This window comes from Penicillium malachiteum (assembly GCF_028827825.1).
Source record: "Penicillium malachiteum strain IBT 17515 chromosome Unknown utg000005l:1.0-9002435.0:326005.0-9005861.0, whole genome shotgun sequence".
Lineage (NCBI taxonomy): Eukaryota > Fungi > Ascomycota > Eurotiomycetes > Eurotiales > Aspergillaceae > Penicillium > Penicillium malachiteum.
Window position 1 is genome coordinate 4,430,381 of NW_026643099.1, and position 15,475 is coordinate 4,445,855.

Here is a 15,475-nt window from a genome sequence, read left to right on the forward strand (position 1 = left end):
TCTCTACTCGGGTTCTCTGAGGATATCATTGGATAGGAGCACAGTTCGCCCGTGGAACGGCATGGGATCGGTGGAGCCGATGACGATCGGAGTCTCAACCTCATTCCAGAGAGAGAGAGTGCAGGAGAGGTCGAAAAGACGCCGTTTAAGAGATGATGTCATGCCTTGGAAAGTTTTGAAAATTACGTTTTTGTAACGGTTTGTGTATTTTCAATATTTGCAAAACACAGGAAATCTATACAAAGATTACGGAGTACAGATGAATAGCTCTGAGGTAGTGCTACCAATGGTACATCTCACCTGAGTCACTTTTTTTGAGTAAGTCAGCCGAGGATTCTTATACATGGACTCGAAGCTTGACTCGAGAAATCCAGCGCGCGCTATATCCACATGGGAATTGTACCACCTTTCTACAGTTGATATCTGCGGGCAACGGAAACAGCAGGGAAAAGGCTGAAGGCGGAAGTACGGCTTACCCCTCCCCCACCCCACTTCATATCGTCATCGCTTGTCTGTTGAACCCGCCTTAATTATTATTCTTCTCCCATCTATTTTTTTTTCTTCTTCTATACACATCCAATTCTATAACAAAATGTCCAACGGAAAGACCTATCAATTGAGCAACGGCGTGACCATCCCCGCCGTTGGCTTCGGTACCTTCGCCAGCGAGGGTTCCAAGGGCGAGACCTACGAGGCCGTTACCGTTGCCCTCCGCACCGGATACCGTCACCTGGACTGCGCCTGGTACTATCTCAACGAGGATGAGGTTGGTGATGCTATCCGGGATTTCCTGAAGGAGAACACCTCCGTCAAGCGTTCCGACATCTTTGTCACCACAAAGGTGTGGAACCACCTGCACCGTAAGGAGGATGTCCTCTGGTCCGTCAAGGATTCTTTGAACCGCCTCAAGCTGGACTACATTGACTTGTACCTGGTTCACTGGCCTATTGCTGCCGAGAAGGACGGCCAGGAGAAGCCTAAGATTGGTGCTGATGGCAAGGTAAATTTCCTTACTCCGTGGCAACGCAAAGATGTGATTTTTTCCATGTGCTAACAAATAACCAACAGTACGTCATCCTGAAGGACCTGACTGAGAACCAAGAGGAGACATGGCGCGCTATGGAGGATCTCTACGAGCAAGGCCTCGCCAAGGCCATTGGTGTGTCCAACTGGACCATTCCCCAGCTTGAGGACATGGCCAAGTTCGCCAAGGTCCAACCCCAGGTCAACCAGATCGAAATCCACCCCTTCCTCCCCAACACCGAGCTCGTGGAGTACTGCTTCTCCAAGAACATCCTTCCCCAGGCCTACTCTCCTCTGGGTTCCCAGAACCAGGTTCCCACCACTGGCGAGCGTGTCGCCGATAACAAGACTCTGAACGAGATTGCTGAGAAGGGCGAAAACACCCTGGCTCAGGTCCTTATTGCCTGGGGTCTGAAGCGTGGCTACGTTGTTCTCCCCAAGAGCTCCAACCCCAAGCGTATCGTGTCTAACTTCAAGAGCATTGAGCTCTCCGAGGCGGAGTTCGCGGCTGTAAACAGTGTTGCCGAGGGTCGCCATTTCCGCTTCGTTAACATGAAGGACACCTTCGGTTACGATGTCTGGCCCGAGGAGACTGCCCTGAACATCTCTGCTTAATTTACGATATGACGGAAAGTCCTACGGATAGAGAATGAAGTGATACCCGGTGGTGGGGCTACGAGGGGTTAATTGGAAAGCGTGTTATAATCCAACACGATAGATGAAATGAATACATTCCGAGACCTCAATAAGCTACTTCAGAGATTCAGTGTAAATGAGATAATGAAAATTCAATCTACTATTCATCAATTGAGGTACCTAATGATATGTCCATTCTGGTTGACCGTGAAGAAATGCTTCCAAGGTTAATACGGATATAACCCGAGTCCCGCATCTCCACAGCTACAAGTTGTAGCCTAGTGAGAACGCCTCATCCGTAAGAAACTTTTTAATGCTTCAATGATCACTACCAACATTGGAAACCTTGGAAGTGCAAGTTACTGTAACATCCAGATGTCAAAGCACAATACCTTCAGGAAATTCGAATCCCGTCAGGTAAAACCACAACTGTATTACACGTAAATCTGTCAGTATTTCGTTTTTGGTACCTGACAACCATCTTCAACGGCCAATTTGAAGAAGCACAGTATCCCGCCAATAACCACTGAAACTTATACCCCCACTAAATCAGTCCCACAGTTAAACTGAATAAATCCAATAGAAAATCACAAGTTTATTAATTCTTGCAAATATACAGACCAGGAAAGGGTTACATCCACTCAAGGTCCGAGAGAATCCACTTAAACAAACATTGAATTATTCAACGAAAAGAACATAACTAAATCAGCTCGTCGACATATCGTATCAAAACCATATCAGCTACATGGATAGTATGCACTCTTCCTGCTCAGTACTCAGTACTCTGTACTATGATCATGGTGGTACAGATATCAGGAGCAGAGTACTCCGATGCACATCGATGTCATCCCGCGTGTGGCTCCGAGCCCCTGCGCCACGAGCTTACTGGGTCTGGTGTAGCGCGTACAGAGACTTGGGCGGGTGAATCCGGAGGGGAATGGAGTGGGTTTTCTGGGCGGATTCGGGAGGTGGTCGTGCGCTGAACACCGAGACGCCGGATGGGGGATAGTTCAAATGTTTTGTGGACACTGTTATGAGAGTGCGGGTTTAGATGTTCGAGTTTGATTTGGTTGGAAATTGGTGAATTTACACTGTAAGATTGGTCTTGGGGGTGCGTTGACATTCTCAGCCCTGGAGGATGTACTTTCAACCACACATACCCACCTGGGCACTGACAGGTGCCCGGTTTTGATACGGGTATGGATCGTCAACTGGTCTTTTAGCTGCATCTGCATGATAGAATTATAGTATACGTCAATTGTGAATTTTTGCGGAGTAGAGTCCGTCTCAACTAGTATCCATGCACTGCTACATGTTATATGCACTTTCATTTCTGATTCCATGAGCAGATTATGCACATGTGTGGCTACCAGCGTCTGCTTGCATACTAGTATACGAATTATTACCTTTGACTTGAAACTGAATATTGGGACTAATGCCTCGAGGGCTCGGACTACTAAAGTACATAATAACTCGAACTTGCAGGTTTTCGAATCCATATGTATCCTGCATGTGAAAATGGAGCTTGAGTACTAGTATCAGTATCAGTATCAGTATTTCAAGATGACAGTTGAGCTCTAGACTCTTAGGGGTCTGTGTGCTGTGCCGCTATCGCTCGAACCTGCTACTTGACTGTATTTTGAGAAATATTACCGATAAAAAAAAGGTTAGCCTTTTAAAGAGAAACCTCTGAAGGCTTCAGGTTTCGGGATTGAGCAGATATCTCGTAAGACAGGTTTCTATCCTATGGGCACACAATTACTTCTACTTCCATCACGATGCATGGTCTCCATATGCCAGCCATGATCGGGCTCTCTCATACCTCTTACCCACCTGCAACTTGAATATAGGGCAACATGCATCTCTCGGGGTGATTAAATTGACAGAATATCCACTCGTGGAACTACGTGCATCAATTTCGGATTGAAAATTTCACTTAAGTCAAAACACGGGATGAGAGAGCTGCCTGTCCGTAAATCTTGAGAATACAAGGGGTTCGTAACCCTTGAAACCTTTAGTGTATAGGTCAACCCCGCAAAAGGCAAGTCTAGCGCGGTGGCTCAGATCCCCTGCATAAATAGAGATAAGAACTAGTAAGACTGGGTCTTGGGTCCACGGGCTTGCGCCATGCATAAGCCACTCTCATATTGAGAACTTGAATCTGGACAAGATTTTGGCGTTGTAAGGCTTAGAGCCATTCACGTCATCCTGCAGGTAGTTCACAGATGTGAAGGATTAATTTGAGACGACGAAGGTACTTGGCGCAGGATTTCTACTAAAGGGATGTTAGGAGAATGGTTTGGAACCATTTGAATGAGAATCCATTTGTGACTGCATAGTATGCAGATAGAATACATGAATAAAACAGGACATGTGAATTTGAAAACGTGGTTGGTATCTTTGAAAGGAAAACAAACTCCGGGCTCTCTGTTGAAGAACTGTGTACACGCTGAGGAAAACCGCACTATATGAAGGCCCTCATAACAAAGAGGGCTCATCCGAAAATAAAAGTCGATCTGTTGAATCCTTAATCTCTGTTCCGAATACGACGAGGCATAGGTGTGCACCCCGCACTAGAATTCACCGCACTCCTTCGCTTGGGACGCTCAGAACCACCAATACTGGCAGAACGGGTAGGAATGCCACTTGCATGAGACTGGTCATTATTCTTAAAGGGCACCGTAGTCACCGTAGAGAGACTAGGTGATTTAGGAATAAGCTTGCGGCGAGGCTTTGTCGGGGTGGTGGGCGTTGTGCCTACTGTAGTAGGGATCGAAAGAGCTGGTTGGTTGTTGATTTGACCGCTACCTGTTTGCATGGGTGCAGCTGTAACAATTGTCGAAACGCCCAAACGGCGTAAATGTTGCGATCGAGTGGTTGGAACAGATCCCGAAGTGGCACGTGCAACATTCTCAGACTCTGCATGGCTTGACTCCTCAAATTTAACGTGTTGGCCAGACCCAATCTCTTCAAGCTGCTTGGCTGCAGATTCAGAACTGACAGCTCCTCCAATGTGCTCCTTGCAGCTATCTCTCACTTCCACTGGTTCCTCTGACACTGATCTCTCATCCTCAAACTCAACCAATCGCTCATTGTTCCACGATACACTCTTCTTTGCATGTGAGCGACGTTTTGGCTGGAAAGCAGGGACATCTGATGCCTCATCATTCCATTCATCAGCCATGCTTTCAAGAACAAATTTAGGGAGCACTGCATCACCCCTGTTGAGTCGAGTATTCTTTTTTGTGAGCAATGCTAACTTTTGCACATCAGTGCGCGTCAGGAAAATGAATTCATTGCCCTTGGCACGGCGCAAAGCAATGGCGTTGGGCGCTGGAAGGGCAACTTGGGGAGCCTTGACTCGTGTGGATCGTCTGCATGTTGGGCTTGCGGCAGCCACCTCCTCTTCATCCATAACCTCCTTGCTGGGGCTGTTCTCTTGTGATTCATTCTCGCGAAACTGGTTCATCTTCTTTGGCGAAATAACGATTTTGATTGGGGAGGGAGAATTTCCATTTCTGGCTTCTAGGGCGCGGCGAGGTTTGGGTGTTGAATGTTCCACTTCCGATGCGTCTGAGCTAGAAGCACTACCAGTTGTGGTTTCTTGTTTGTTGATCATGGCAGCCTTCGCGTCACGCTTTGCTTGGGCCCGGGACACAAAGCCATTGAGAAGCTCCGTATCCGATCCATCCATCGAGCTTCGAAGAGCCGACCGCATCAGTGTACCCTTCTTCTTATGTGTGGAATCTCGTGCAACCTTTGTCGGGGTCGGTGCCATGACACTGTTGTCTGCATTGCCGGTCGAAGCGCGAAGCAAACTCTCAAAAGACATTTCTTCATTGAACACCTTGGTCTTGAAGGGACTTTGTTGAAGACTGAGAGGCTGAGGTGACCCAGTCATGGTCAGATCGTGCTGACCGTTCTGTAGGTTTTGGTCAAAAATATCGAGAGGACCATCTGGCATTTTTCCTGAGACCGAGGTTAGTATTGGTGGCAGCGAAAGGTTACAGGAAGACTTACGTCGGTGCCGACTTGTGTCTGCTTCCCACTTGGTCTCAATAACTGAGCGGTTGGGCTGATGCATTTTAAAAACCGGTCGTTCATTCTGATCATCTCCCACACATCGACGCTTTACACCTCGCACATAGCTAGCATCTCTACTGGCATTTATAGCAGTCTGGAACGCATCGTTCTCCAATACAGTTGAAGTCTCGAGCGACTGCATGCCTGCAAATGAGGTACAGACTCGCTTCCACAGCTTCCGGGATTTTGGACCAGCTCGAAAGGATGTTGTTGGTTTGCGCTCCCACAGACGGGGGATGGCACGTAATGCTTTGATGGGGGTAAAACTAAAGGAGTTTTCGGAGACCGAATTCGAAGAAGCACTGGAAAGGAAGTTGCGCGAGAGCGCTCGTATTAGTCATGCGTTCTCTGTTGTTGGGAATTTGCTGATTTGATATTGTTGTTTATTGATAGACAAAAAAAACAACAGGGTGATGGGCCGCCTTGGGCGAAAAAGGGGTCCGGGGTAGGAGGGAGTTCACTCAACAGAGCAAGTTGATCAGGTAGGTTTGGGGGAAACTTTTGAAGCTAAAGGGAGACAGGTACTCACCCTTCTTGGGTCTGCGCTGAGGCGGAATCCGTAGACATTTTTGGTGTTGTCGCGCGGAATGTGTCAAATGGTGTTACAGGAATTCGAGTTGGGGAATTCGAGAAATTGTAACCAAGTGGGTTACAGAGGGGCATAAGAGAGGGCAATAAAAGGTAATGAGAAGAATAAATAAGATGAAAGGAGGAGTTCTCCTGATGTCGGTAAATGTGTTGGAGGGGAAATTGATCAGGGACGGAGTGGTTCAAATGTTAGTTTTGCTTTGGGCCGATTCAATATTTGGTTGCCCAGCCAACATAACCCGTGGTTCCCCACTACAGAATCGACAGAATCGGCCATTTAAACAGTATTGGGCATAGTAATACATACTATATTAGGCACAGAACAGAGTACAAGTACTCCGATTCCCGATTTGAATCGGGCCTTCAAATTCTTTACAAGTATCATCAGTGGAAAAAATCTGGGTTTGAATACTATGAACAAAATAACATTTGAATCGGATTTCATTGATGGATATAGTCTACAAAAATCGAGGTTGTTAAGGTATACTAGTATTGTTTTGTGGAATAATTCAAAATGTTTGCATTAATAGGTTCATCATATCGCTCTTCAAGATAGGTACATGTAGTAGGACGTAAGATTCCAAATAATAATGCTTCTAACAGTTTTCTTTATGTTTTTTTTTGTTCCAAGTTAATACAATCATATGGCTTGGAGGAAATTTTGCTGAATCATTGGACGCACGAAGATATGGACTTCAAGGTGCCAGTATACTGCATAGACCATAGAATTCCTTCAGGTACTCTCCAGGATAATCATAATAGTAGTACTTAAGGTTTCTTTAAGTATTATATTGGTTTGGTTATTAGATATACCAAACTTTTGAAACTAAGGTGCAGCTCTGGTGAGGAAGACAATATTGCAATAGAGTAAGAAAAGCTATCACTTCTACGTTCATTTGTTTATTTCTTTTACGAAAGTTCTTACTCATTGGGATTATTCTTTTGTTATATTGACTGACTTTTAGATAGACAACGATTTTCACCTGGGTAAGTTTGATAAAGAAATTGGGTAGGAGATGCTATTAGTTCTAAGCTTGTATAATTTAATTTTTTTGAAAGGTTTTTATTCCTTTCGGATTCTTCCCATCCTATATTGATCCTATATGGATTGAGATTTTAGATAATGAACTACTAGTAAACGATTTTCAAGTTTGACACGATTTTGAAGTAAGGGGAAAGTCAGGTTATAAAAACTGTAATGAACTTGTCAGATTAGGCTGACACCTGTGGGCTAGGCGAGATATACTAAGAGGAGAGTACGAGGGGCTGGTTCACTTAGATACAGCGACTAACACTTGAGGAGTGTAAGTCGGGCCCTACAGGAATCCCCCTCTATGTGTGGCCGGACTTGGTGCCGAATCCCGTAGACAATACGGCAATAGATCTGCATGATCCTCAATATAGTGTTTCCTTTGTCTTCCTTGACAAAAACGATTTTGAAATCCAAGGCCTTTTCATTGTAAGAAACCCCATTTAATCACTTTACAAATATTACTCTCTCTATGCTGGATTGAGGGTGTAATATTTGTAATATAAATACATAGGCCTTCAAAAAATGTTCTGTCATTTAGGGCATCCTCTTTTATTATATTGATTTGGTTTTCAGATAGACTTAACCATTCTCAATTTTGATAAAACTGTGAAAAATAGGGGCCTATTAGCTATACATAAGAAAATTTCTTTTTAGGAGAGGCCTTGGAAGCTTTTATTCACTAAGTCGTCCACGCTTTCTTTTTCCACCCTTATCTTGATTTAATTTTTGGACAGACAAAACATTTTTCGACCTTTGAACTGTGACACAGGAAATTTCAAATCTTCACTGGAGCAAGCATATATCAATTTCATATGTCTTTTAGCCGACTATTAGAGGGTTGAAAGTCCCTAGGTACCTATATGTACTCGTTTTAAGTCCAGGGGACTCACACCCTGCTGGATCACAGGACATGGCCCTTTTCAGAACACCCCTCTCTTCATTTTATCACCTTCTCGAGTGACAGTGATCTGATTCAGTTTCTTCCACAGACAAGAGCTCGTCCAGACCGATCCATCAAGACTATCGTTTTTCTGCGCTGGGCTAAAAACTTAAAAATGAAGGCTGCTCAAATTTGGAACGAGCATAATACTACGCACAGATTGGAGGTCTGTAACATCTTTAATAGCCTTACTGGTTACGAATCAAATGATAACTTGAGCCGCCATGCTGTAGCTTATGCTCATCATTTAGCGAAGGCTTGCTGGCAAGGTGGCCGAATAGTACTCCGTCAAACCTCACCAGAGGCAGAACGGATATTCGAACTTATACTTGAAATGCACAGAGCATGCAATGGAAAATGGCAACAGTTCTGCGATACCGGCATCAGTAAAGAAGAATTGCATTCATGGCTTGAGTTTGCTGGAATGTTCATGTCGAATCTGGGAAATTATTTTGTCAGTGCTACAGATACCGACTCACTTGTGGCTACTAACATTAAATAGGCGGACGGGGATAGAAAAACCATTCCAGATGTCTCAGAAGATGCCCTTAGGCGAATGGCAAGCATCTCACTAGAGATAACTTTGAGGCTTGACGAGATCATAGATCCTATGATGGCGGTTCAACCATCAAAACTAGGGTATCCAGACGAAACGAGTCAATCAAGTTTCTACCCTGGCGAGGCGAGAACCACAAAGGAAGAGATAGTCACTGTTACAAGACTGATAGAAACCCAAGGGGTCGGAGCAGAGAATACACGAGTCAGGAAGACATCTCATCATGATGCTGAGTCCGGACACTGGGATGAGTTTCAAGTAGTTCAAGCCTGTGTAGAAATTGATGAAGCTCCTGGGCTCATTGGAGACATTAAAATCGGGAAACGGCCAGGTCAAATATTTCTACATCGGGGTGACCATTCGAAGGAAATGAATTTAATCTGCGCAGAGCTTCAAGAAGCGCAAAAGTACGCGGCGTCTGCTGAACAAGTCGCAGAACTCGCACAACTTATTCAGTCCTTCCAGACTGGGGACTATCAGACTGATTTCTGGTCTGCTCTTAAAATGTGGGTCAAGGACAAAGCACCTCCCTTCCCTGGCCGAGTCCTGAGAATAACGGAAAGGGGCCTTTCTAACGAAGTGATATCGAGACTCCGGACTTTCAAATTATTCACGGTAAGCAGTATTCAAGTGCCGCCATGGTCTCCTTTAACACTTGTTGATCATGAAATAGTCCTGGCATTTTGTCTCGAGCATCTTCTGGGAAGCCAATAATATCAACCTTGTTAGTACTGTCGTGCACCTCAGTCCAGATAATCACCAAATCTAACAGTTTATTTCAAAAGAACAACAACGATGGCCATAACTACGGCGTAAAGAATCTGATTTATGGCAATCGCATGAGCTTGATCAATCATCCCGGTCGTCCATGCTACTACGTATACCCCTCAGAGGCGGGGACATACATGGCATGCGCTCATATAGTGCATTTCATCGGAACAGCCATTCATGAAGTTATCGGCCATGGATCTGGAAAATTGCTAGCAGAACAAACACCAGGCGAGTTCAATTTTGACCATGAAAGACTTCCACTCAGCCCGATTACTTCTCAGTCTATTCAAACCTGGTACAAGCCAAATGAGATATGGGACAGTGTGTTTGGAAAATTGGCGTTGACGGCGGAGGAGTGTCGGGCCTTCTTATTTGCCTATTATTTTGCTGATAATCAGGAGATTGTTGCACGTTTTGGATATCATGAAACGAGTACGCCGACTGCTGATGATAGCAAGTTTCTTCAATATACTCATCACACGCATAGCTCACGTTCAAAGTACTTTATTATACCTATCTCCACTTAGGGGCTGAGGGTCTTCGTGCGCTGCACAGTTTCAAACCTAACACTCAGACTTGGGGAGGGGATCATCACCAGGTTAGTTCAGTCAAGCCTGACATGGTATCACTGACCTCAGGTTAATATGTCGACTTGAAGGCTCTTCCTGCGATTTTCAAGCACCTCGTCCAGGATGGGGATGGGGTCATGACTGTAGATCACGATCCAGTCAAGAACATCATTTTCGTCAGAGTCGATCGCAGCAAAAATATGTCTCATGGCAAGCTTTCGATCGGCAGAATGCTGTGCAAGATTCACATCTGGCACTCCACCGCCGATATTAATGCTTGTCGGCCATTCTACGAGGATTTGAGCACCGTGGATGGCCAGTATGAAACATGGCGGAATATCGTAATCGCGAACAAAGAGCCCAAATGGAAGTTCGTACAGCCGAACACATTCTTGAAGGGAGGTGGAACGGTAGAACTGAGGGAATATGAGGCAAGTAATGTGGGAGTTATCCAATCGTTCTACGAGAGGGATATCTAAAAGGGTCAAGTATAATGAGGAGATTGAGTGGTATTTTGTATCAAATTTTTTGATTTTCAAGTTGTGTTATTCCCTTCCAATAGTCAGGAATATTCATGCAAAGCCCGTGCTCCTGGGTATTGATGTTATAAGAAACGGCACAAAAAGCTATGTGGCTACTAGACTCAGCGTTAGCAGGCTATCTAGACCAGCAAGGCGGAAGAACATACCAGAGGAGGGCAGCCAGTGTCAGAAGTGAAGTTTCGTGTCTCATTAATCGTGTTTGGTCCTCCACCGCGAGACCACGCCCAATGTAATCTCGAGGATCCATTCATGCCAGGTATTCAATTTACACCAATGGCGTGTTCATATCACGTTCATCAAATGGATCGCCGAATTCGTCTATAAAAGTACGCCCGTCAGTCGCTGTATCATTGCACGATTACCAGCTCGCAGCTACCGACTTACCGAGTGTAAAGTCCTTGTGGATTACATTTTCCATCGCTCGCTGATAATCCTCCTGAGCGCGCTTGCTTATCCACGAGCCGACAGGCTGTTCAGATGCATCAGTGGCGATCTCTGTTGGAACCGGCTCGATATCATCCAGTTGCGACTGGTTTGTGTTGTCTGAGATGTGTTGTGGTTGCGAGCCGGGAGGGGAGAGTTCTGACACGATAGCTGCAGAGGCTTGTGGGTTTGTTGGAGTTCGAGTGCCGTGGCCAGCAGTATCGGAAGCCGAGTCAATGGACGAAGCCATCTCGGAATCGCCGTCGGGGTCTCTGGAGTCTGTAGTAATGGATTTAGCGGGGATTCTGTGAAGAGAGCTCCGTAAAGATGGATGGCGAGAAGACATCTCATCAAGGTAGTCTCGTAGAACTAGAGACACACTGAAGAAAAAGGAACAAGATTCTGATTTGAGACAAAAATAAAAAGAAGCTTGATACTACTTACCAATAGCCATATTTTACTTGTAGTAATTAAAGTGTTATGGAGGGACGATCCACTTGGAAGGTTCAAGAGCGGAGATACTGGGGCGGTGGCCGCTTTCATTGCCCGAAATTCGAATAATTTTCTTTCCTTCTTACATTATACTTCTTTATTCGCACATAACAAGATCTCGCTCATGTTTTCTCATTTTTGGATTACTATCTTCATCTCTTCTACTACCAGCTCATCATTTCAATTGAATCCCCTTGTGTCCAAAGAGCACCATGTCTCAAGTTCCCGATGCATGGGATGACGATTGGGAATCCCAAGCAGACGTAAGTTAAATGGCTAAATTGAGTCGAGCATCTCCTTCATGGACACTGTGCCTATTTTCAATATCTCCATTGTTTCTTCTATGCGAATGATGTACTGATATGCTGGGCGATTCAACAGACATCAGGAACTAAGCCTACCCCGCCGACCGAAAAGAAAGTATCATCCAAAGTCAGCAAAGCTCAACGAAGGGCGCAGCAAGCTGAATTTAACCGACAGCTATGGGCTGAAGCGTATGTGTCTCGTATCTGCCATGAAGTTGATGATTTCGATATCTGACTGTGTTCCACCATTACAGTGAAACCCCGCAGACGTTCCACTTTGTCGAAGCTCGATCCGATGTGCCCCTCAAGCAGGACTTCAAGCCCACTGTCACACTACTGAGCCGTAGACCACAAGTTGCAACCCGTCAATCATCTGCTCTTGGAGTCAATGCAGCAACTGCTGGAATAAATCAACTAGGATTGAACGGTGATATTGGCGACTCAGACGATGAATTCAATAAGGCCGCCGAGCCAACACCTGAGGAGCGACAAGCGATAGCGCTCAAGAATCTGGAAGAGAAACAGCGCAAATATGAAGAGGTCCGAGAAAGACTATTTGGAAGCCCTTCTGCTACTACGTCTGGGAACACATCGCCGGGAAGCACCACTCCACCCCGCCAGCCCCAATCCGGTGAGGGCAGAGGGAAAGGCAAAGGCCGTGGGAACGGCAGAGATTACCAAAAGCGAGATTCATCCTCGACTTCGAGCAAATCAAGACATCTCTACGATCCGTCTAGTCCGGCTAAGCCAAATGGACCGCCTTCACAAAGGCGAGAGAGACCCGCAGATCGGAGCGACTCCGAAAAGCAAGGTTCCCCCGCACCACAGCAACCAACTCGTCATCCTCGAGGTCCTGATGCTAGTGGAAGAGGTGGTTTCAAATTCAATAGAGGTGCACGAGCAGGCTAAACTACACAAAGTTGGATTCTCAAACATTTCACCCTCGCATTTTCCCTTCATTTCTCATGTGGTCAAGGAAGAGGGCGTCCTGAGTTGATTGCATTGGCAAGCTGTGAGGTATTTGGACGATTCTCTGTTCAAAGAACAAGGTCACGATTAGCATTACTGCAATTCCATATATGGGAAAACCATACTCACCAGCATATCGTGCATAACTCTCGAGGTAAAGCCGATCAGTGCTAGTTGTTGCTCGAACATGCTCGTTCGTCTCAATGGCGTTTACCCAAGATGCCCATCGGCTTCCTTCCTCGGCATCTGGCCATCCTCTGTAGGGCTTGAGAACCCTACTCAGGCGAATGACCCAAGGTGCAACCTGAATGTCCACAAAGGAAATATGCGGCCCCATGAAAAATGGACCTTGCGGATGAGCTGCAGTGATCAATTTGTCAAAGGCATTCCGAAGCTCCTGAGCGTTCTCGATCTGTTTTTGCTGGTCCTGTTCTTGCAGCACCCTGTAAAACGTGGGAATGATGTTCCGATTTACCTGGAACCTGTCAGTATTGATGGTGAAACTTCCTTGGACGGGGTTAATATCTGACATGGTCTGCCCACAGTCGGCAGTGGGCTCGCAGCTTCGGATCAGCTGGGAAAAGAGACATGCCAACATGCAGGTCCTCGAGCTATAGCAACCTCGTCAGTGGCAAACATTGCGGGGTGATTCCCAAGGTTCCTCACATATTCGATGAGCACTGTGCTCTCAGAGCATCCCCAGTTGTCATGTCGTAATGCTGGAACAAGACCGCGAGGATTCACTTCCAGCAAAGACTGAGGTTTTTCATATGGGTCCACCTCAATATACTGGTACTGAATACCTTTCAACTCTAGCGCGATCCATACACGTTGAACAAACGGACTTGAAGTTCGTAGTGTTAGCATTGTCCACGAAGCCACATAAGTTTGGACTGGATAGTTTGCAGGTAATCTTACCAAAAGCAGCTCCCATACAATTGAAGATTGGTCTCAAATGAATGCTTTGCAGCTGTTGTGGCGGCTAGGCCTGTCGCCTTTGTATGATACGATTTCTTGCCGTCAGACATACCGCGGTACTGCGTGGTTGAGGTCAGAACTATTTCAAGGCGAGAGAACGAAAAAATTGAACAGAGAAAGAGAATAGAAGTTAGATGAGACAAGACTCGATCTTCTCGGAACAAATGAAAAAGAAACTCGCAAGGTGCACAGTGAAACCGAATATGAATGTGAATGTGACGTAGCTAAGCCTCCTGCGAGGAGGTGCCAAGGTCCCGATATCTTCCATGCAAGTAGAAAAATACGTACCCCTGCCTTTTTTCGATCCTTATCTTCTTTCAAATAATGTCGCTGGACACTATTCTTCTTCACACGATCACTCTCTTCGAGTGTGTGTCGATGTCCTCCACTCACACCATCATTTTTCCCATTTGCACCATTACCGTTCACTCGTTGGATTGTAAAGTATCGCTGCCCACTAGCGCCCGGATGACCATCCGGGAGCGCTGAATTGGGCGCGAGCGCACCAAAGGGTTGAGTAGGTTGAATCGGAAACAATGTATGCACGCCAGGTAAGAGTTCAGCTGGTAAAGACTCAAACCCGCCAGTGGAATCTACCCCCGCTGTGCCAGGCAAGTACTCTGTGATCTTGATCTTGACATCACAGAGATCGCGTTCCCTAGCAGTTCGCTTTCGCTTTTTCTTATTCGGGTCATCGGACTTGGGAGTTCCAGGAGGTCGACCTTTTAGGCGACAGTCCCAGTAATGGGAGACCATTGGTCGCCGCTTATATCTCTGGGTGGAGCGATGCGAGTAGACATTATCAACATGAGGGAAGTAAGTTTGAAACCTATAATGATCAAGTCTTCAGTCAGTTTTCTGGTTATACTATCGAAGTTTGCCTATTGAATATCAAAGTAAAATAATTGACAAATTTGGAAATTCATACTCTTCTTCAGTTAAGGTAACAATGTCATCCACATTGAACAATCGATGTCTCCAATGCTCCAAGTCTGGTGGATCAGGTACCAGCCTCATTCCCGTCAATTGACCCGCAAAACTCGTGGACTCTGTCTCATCGACTACCAATCCACCGTAGTTCCCCTGCTGTAGCGATTGGTCTGGCGGGAGAACCAGCATCCCATGGTGTGGATGTGAAGAGAGATGCCCATTGTTTTGCAGAGCAAGCGCTCCCTGAGCCTGAGTGGTATTCTGGAGTTGCGGCCCGATGTGATCAATGGTTCGAAAGGTTCCAAAAGGCTGGGAGTCCGAGAACGGACCGAGTGGGGCTAAGCCCGTCGATTCGACGATCGGGATAGATGTCAAGCGGCGAGGCGATGCGGGATTCATTTTGGCGTGCTGCTTTTGGGAATGCGGAGAAGAAAGGGGAGTTTGGGTTGAAGCGGCGTGGTGGAGAAGATAAGGGTCCTTATCAGTAATCCACTGCATGTTTGGAGCCTACGTCCACGGGTACGGAGTACTTGTCTCTCATTTACAAAAACATATTCCTTTCTGAACTAGCATCACCGATTATTCTTGGGAAATTTTTGGAAATAAATACAGCTTGAAGGGGCCTGGCCAAATTAAT

The 15,475-nt window shown here is 45.9% G+C and overlaps 6 protein-coding genes across 6 annotated transcripts; 3 read left to right on the plus strand and 3 right to left on the minus strand.

The window, feature by feature from the left end:
• Positions 1–592: 592 nt before the first annotated feature.
• Positions 593–1,638, plus strand: gldB (putative glycerol dehydrogenase (GldB); the record flags this gene model as incomplete). Its single annotated transcript, XM_057095078.1, has 2 exons — positions 593–1,000; positions 1,069–1,638. The coding sequence occupies 2 exons, from the start codon at positions 593–595 to the stop codon at positions 1,636–1,638; spliced, it is 978 nt and encodes a 325-aa protein (XP_056941049.1).
• Positions 1,639–4,186: 2,548 nt separating this feature from the next.
• On the minus strand, positions 4,187–6,309 carry N7483_011652 (uncharacterized protein; the record flags this gene model as incomplete). Its single annotated transcript, XM_057095079.1, has 3 exons — positions 4,187–5,628; positions 5,680–6,044; positions 6,272–6,309. 3 exons carry the CDS (start codon positions 6,307–6,309, stop codon positions 4,187–4,189), a joined length of 1,845 nt encoding a protein of 614 aa, XP_056941050.1.
• Positions 6,310–8,637: 2,328 nt separating this feature from the next.
• On the plus strand, positions 8,638–10,678 carry N7483_011653 (dipeptidyl-peptidase 3; the record flags this gene model as incomplete). Its single annotated transcript, XM_057095080.1, has 6 exons — positions 8,638–8,757; positions 8,806–9,474; positions 9,533–9,583; positions 9,645–10,062; positions 10,158–10,228; positions 10,289–10,678. The coding sequence occupies 6 exons, from the start codon at positions 8,638–8,640 to the stop codon at positions 10,676–10,678; spliced, it is 1,719 nt and encodes a 572-aa protein (XP_056941051.1).
• Positions 10,679–11,099: 421 nt separating this feature from the next.
• N7483_011654 (uncharacterized protein) lies at positions 11,100–11,618 on the minus strand (the record flags this gene model as incomplete). The annotated part of the gene is made up of 2 exons (XM_057095081.1): positions 11,100–11,533; positions 11,609–11,618. 2 exons carry the CDS (start codon positions 11,616–11,618, stop codon positions 11,100–11,102), a joined length of 444 nt encoding a protein of 147 aa, XP_056941052.1.
• A 250-nt stretch (positions 11,619–11,868) lies between these two features.
• N7483_011655 (uncharacterized protein) lies at positions 11,869–12,870 on the plus strand (the record flags this gene model as incomplete). The annotated part of the gene is made up of 3 exons (XM_057095082.1): positions 11,869–11,919; positions 12,038–12,150; positions 12,216–12,870. The coding sequence occupies 3 exons, from the start codon at positions 11,869–11,871 to the stop codon at positions 12,868–12,870; spliced, it is 819 nt and encodes a 272-aa protein (XP_056941053.1).
• A 62-nt stretch (positions 12,871–12,932) lies between these two features.
• N7483_011656 (glutathione S-transferase family protein) lies at positions 12,933–15,237 on the minus strand (the record flags this gene model as incomplete). The annotated part of the gene is made up of 7 exons (XM_057095083.1): positions 12,933–12,994; positions 13,060–13,405; positions 13,461–13,541; positions 13,597–13,774; positions 13,849–13,967; positions 14,197–14,737; positions 14,837–15,237. 7 exons carry the CDS (start codon positions 15,235–15,237, stop codon positions 12,933–12,935), a joined length of 1,728 nt encoding a protein of 575 aa, XP_056941054.1.
• Between the last annotated feature and the right edge of the window lie 238 nt (positions 15,238–15,475).